At 36.2% G+C, this 4,480-nt stretch overlaps 1 protein-coding gene across 1 annotated transcript; it reads left to right on the forward strand.

Moving 5' to 3' along the window:
- The first annotated feature begins 1,410 nt into the window (after positions 1-1,410).
- On the forward strand, positions 1,411-3,504 carry LOC141630971 (uncharacterized). The gene is made up of 2 exons (XM_074443702.1): positions 1,411-2,785; positions 2,882-3,504. The coding sequence occupies exons 1-2, from the start codon at positions 1,411-1,413 to the stop codon at positions 3,502-3,504; spliced, it is 1,998 nt and encodes a 665-aa protein (XP_074299803.1).
- The last annotated feature ends 976 nt before the right edge of the window (positions 3,505-4,480 follow it).

Raw genomic sequence — 4,480 nt, forward strand, 5'->3', positions numbered from 1 at the left:
TAGTAAATAACTAAATTTTAAGAATAGTTCGCTTTGACTATCCACGTACGTTTTAATAAGTTTATGTTACTGAATTTGAATCGAAGTACCCTCCTTTTTTTTCTCGAGTTTTTAACATATGAGAGGTAAAATCTGAAAAACGGATATAAAGTTATTGGATATTTTATAACCTGTTTTAGGCAATATACATTTAATTTTATTCATTGTTGTATGTTTTTTATATCATATTACCCCTATTATTTGTTATTCTCTCAATTCTCTACCTTATCTGTCATTTTCTCTCCTGCCCACAATCGCCTGAACTTGTAAAAGCAGCTAGCGTTCACTATCACTGAGATGAAGGGGTTAGTAGTCAAATTGACGGAAATCCAACATTAGGTCATAGTTTAGACAAGGTAATAGAGTTTAGGGGTATAATATGAAATTTAGAAAAAGAAGGGGTACATCATAGAATAACAAAAAAACTGGAGGGTACACAATAAAAAAACCCATACAAATAAATAAAATTGACGGAAATCCAACATTAGGTCATAGTTTAGACATGGTAATAGAGTTTAGGGGTATAATATGAAATTTAGAAAAAGAAGGGGTACATCATAGAATAACAAAAAAACTGGAGGGTACACAATAAAAAAAACACATACAAATAAATAAAATTGACGGAAATCCAACATTTGGTCATAGTTTAGACAAGGTAATAGAGTTTAGGGGTATAGTATGAAATTTAGAAAAAGAAGGGGAACATCATAGAATAACAAAAAAACTGGACGGTACACAATAAAAAAACCCATACAAATAAATGAAGAAATGAGAAGAATTAATTACCTAACCTACAGTCAGCACCAGCAAGCCAGCAACCAGAAGCAGTCGACATCAGCAAGAAAGAGTAGCACAAGAAAGAGTAGCACTGGCGAGTGCGGCGAGGGCAACAACCAAAGCAACAATAGCAAAGAAGAGATAATCGCAATCGCAGCAGAGCATAAGCGCGCACGACTGACAAAGAGCGTTTAAATCATCCTCCAACAACCAATCCCTAGCCAAATGACAATAGTTAAGCACCAAACCGTTAAATTAAATCATCCCTACAATCATCCGAACAAAATTCTAAGCTTTAACAACAATCACCCGAACAAAATTCTTTGAGGTTTTTTATAGTAGTGTTAGTAAATATATTTCTGAAATAGCTGGACTAGTGTATTGAATTATTAGTGCTAATTTTTTTTATTGCTGATTTCAAGGTGTTAAGGTTTTTTTTATGATGTTTTCTTGTTTCTACATCATTCTTGCTGCTGTTTTTTGGGTTTTAGAGTGGCGTATAAGGACCTTGTTTTCTTAAGACTCTAGTACAGTATATTCCCATTGACGATTTTTTAATGTGTTGTATGTACATGTTCTGATTATATACAGAATATGGGTCGTACATGGATGATTCGTGGTAAAAAAGGTGACCTAGAATATGATGCCGGGTTAGCTGAATTTTATGACTTCGTAAGAAAGAATGTGAAAGACAAATCAAGTATGGCGTGCCCTTGTGATATGTGTCGGAATATTAGGTATATGAGTTTTGAAGATGTGAGAATACATTTAGAAAAGACAAATTTTAATCCGAAGTATAGCCGTTGGATTTTCCACGGTGAATCAAAAAATATAGACATAATGGAAGAAAATGTAGATGTCCAATTTGGGGAGATTCAGAGAGAAACGTGGTTAAATGATGATGAAGATCCCGATGAGTCTAATTCATCGCTAGAAGGTTCAGGTTGTGATATGAATTTTGAGTTGGGTGATGGGCGTGATGATATGTCGGATAAATCATGGGGAGATGTGTTCAGAGGTGATGAACAAGAAGGCAGTATTTATGAAAATTTCGATGAAGATATCCCAGATGAAACTGATGAAGATCCTGATGAAACTGATTTGGAGGATACAAGTGTTGTATTGGAGAAATTGAAAGATTCCGAAATGCCTTTGTATAGTAGTTGTAAGCATAGTAAATTGGCAGCTATTGTTAAACTTTATAATTTAAAAGCAACAAATGGGTGGAGTGACAAGAGTTTCACTGACCTCTTGGAATTATTAAAGGACATGCTTCCCGAAGATCATAATGTACTTCCTGATCGTACATATGAGGCAAAGAAGATACTTAGGGGAATTGGCATGAAATATGAAAAGATCCACGCATGTCCCAATGATTGCATATTATATCGCAAAAATTATGCTAATCTCACTAGTTGTCCAGTTTGTAAAGAATGGCGATACAAAAAGAAGGAGGGGATCCCAGCTAAAGTTTTGTGGTACTTTCCAATAATTCCTAGGTTGATACGATTATTTGCGAATAAAGAAGATGCCAAATTGCTCACATGGCATAGAACATCAAAAGCAAATGATGGGAAGTTGAGACACCCAGCTGATGGGATAGATTGGAAATTTATTGATGAAAAATATCCCGAGTTTGGCAAAGAATCCAGAAATCTTCGCCTTGCACTCTCCACTGACGGGATGAATCCCTTTGGAAATTTGAGTAGTCAACATAGTACTTGGCCGGTATTTTTAGCTATTTACAATTTGCCTCCCTATCTTTGCATGAAACGAAAGTATTTGATGTTGTCTTTATTGATTTCTGGTCCTAAAGAGCCGGGTAATGATATAGATGTCTACTTGGAGCCTCTTCTCAACGATTTGAGATTACTGTGGGATAAGGGAATACAAGTCTTTGATGCCTACCAGAATAGTTATTTCAATTTAAAAGCAATGTTACTATGTACTATTTTCGAGTTTCGCGACGGTAATCTATGTGGGCACACTGTTCACGGGAAAGAGGCTTGCCCTTTGTGCGGAGAAGATGTTGATTCTTGTTATTTGAAGTTTTCTCGTAAATAAGCGTACACGGGATACCGTAGGTTCTTGGAACATGATCATTCATATCGTAGGCAACAAAAGGCGTTCAATGGAAAACCTGAACATCGACCCCCTCCTAAGATATTAACCGGTCATGAAGTATATCAAAGAGTGAAAGATATAAAGATAACTTACGGGAAGAAGGGTTCTAAATTAGCGTCTCGTGGATATAAGAAGATGTCTCCTCTTTTTGAGAAACTTCCATATTGGCGTGACCTTTCTATAAGACATTGCTTAGATGTTATGCATATTGAGAAAAATGTCTGTGATAATATAATCAACACTCTTCTCAATGTTCCGAATAAGTCAAAAGATAACACAGCAGCTAGGAAAGACATGGTGGATATGAAAATTAGACCCGAGTTGGCACCACAAGAGAAGGGAACACGATCTTATTTGCCTCCAGCAGCTCATACACTCTCAAGAAAGGAGAAAATAGAATTTTGTGAGTGTTTGCGTGGTGTTAAAGTACCAGAGGGATATTCTTCCAATATCAGCACCCTTGTATCAATGAAAGATCTAAGACTTATTGGTTTAAAGTCTCATGATTGTCATACTTTGATGCAAAGAATTACTAGTAGTGGCTATACGGTCCATTTTACCTAAAAAGGTTCGATATGCCATCACTAGGTTTTGCTTTTTCTTCAATGCCATATGCAATAAAGTGTTAGATCCCACTGAGTTAGAGTCTTTGCAAAAACTAATTGTCACTTCTCTTTGTCAATTGGAAATGTACTTTCCTCCTTCATTTTTCACAATAATGGTGCATTTAACTGTACACTTGGTTAGAGAAATCAAATATCTTGGTCCAGTTTATCTAAGGTATCAATATCCTTTTGAAAGATTGATGAAAGTGTACAAGGACTATACATCCAATAAATATCGTCCTGAAGGGTGTATCGCTGAGTGTGCAATCACGGATGAAGCACTTTCTTATTGTTATACACACTTATCAAATTCTGAGTTAATTGGGGTTCCTAAGAATAGGCATAGTGAGTGGATGATGGGCAAAGGTCTTAGGGGTCATGTTCGTCAAGATATGACAACTGAGAAGTGGCATATAGCACATACATATGTTCTTCATAACGAGGATGAGGTACAACCGTACATTGAGGAACACATGGTGTCGTTATGGGAGAAGCATCGAAATAAACGAGAAGTGGATTGCAAGTGAGCACAACAAGACTTTTAGAGTTTGGTTCAAGGATCGAGTGATAGAAGACTTGCAACAATATCCAGATTGTATTTCTTCCAGATTACGAAGACTTTGTTTCGGGCCAAAGACTTTTGCATCGTCTTATAGTGGTTATGCCATTAAAGGATGCACCTTTTACACTCGTGAGCAAGATGACATGAGCACGATGCAAAATAGTGGGGTTTGTGTAGAGGCAGAAGCAATGTATTTCGCTAGTTCAAAAGATAAGAATCCAGTTTTAAGTAAAATGCATTATTATGGAGTTATTGAAGAGATTTGGGAGTTAGATTACACAGATTTTGTAATATCTATATTTGGATGCAAGTGGATTGATAATAATAATGGCGTTCGCAAGGATGAATTAGGATTCACGCTGGTAAATCTTGG

This window comes from Silene latifolia, chromosome Y, assembly GCF_048544455.1.
Source record: "Silene latifolia isolate original U9 population chromosome Y, ASM4854445v1, whole genome shotgun sequence".
Taxonomy (NCBI): Eukaryota; Viridiplantae; Streptophyta; class Magnoliopsida; order Caryophyllales; family Caryophyllaceae; genus Silene; species Silene latifolia.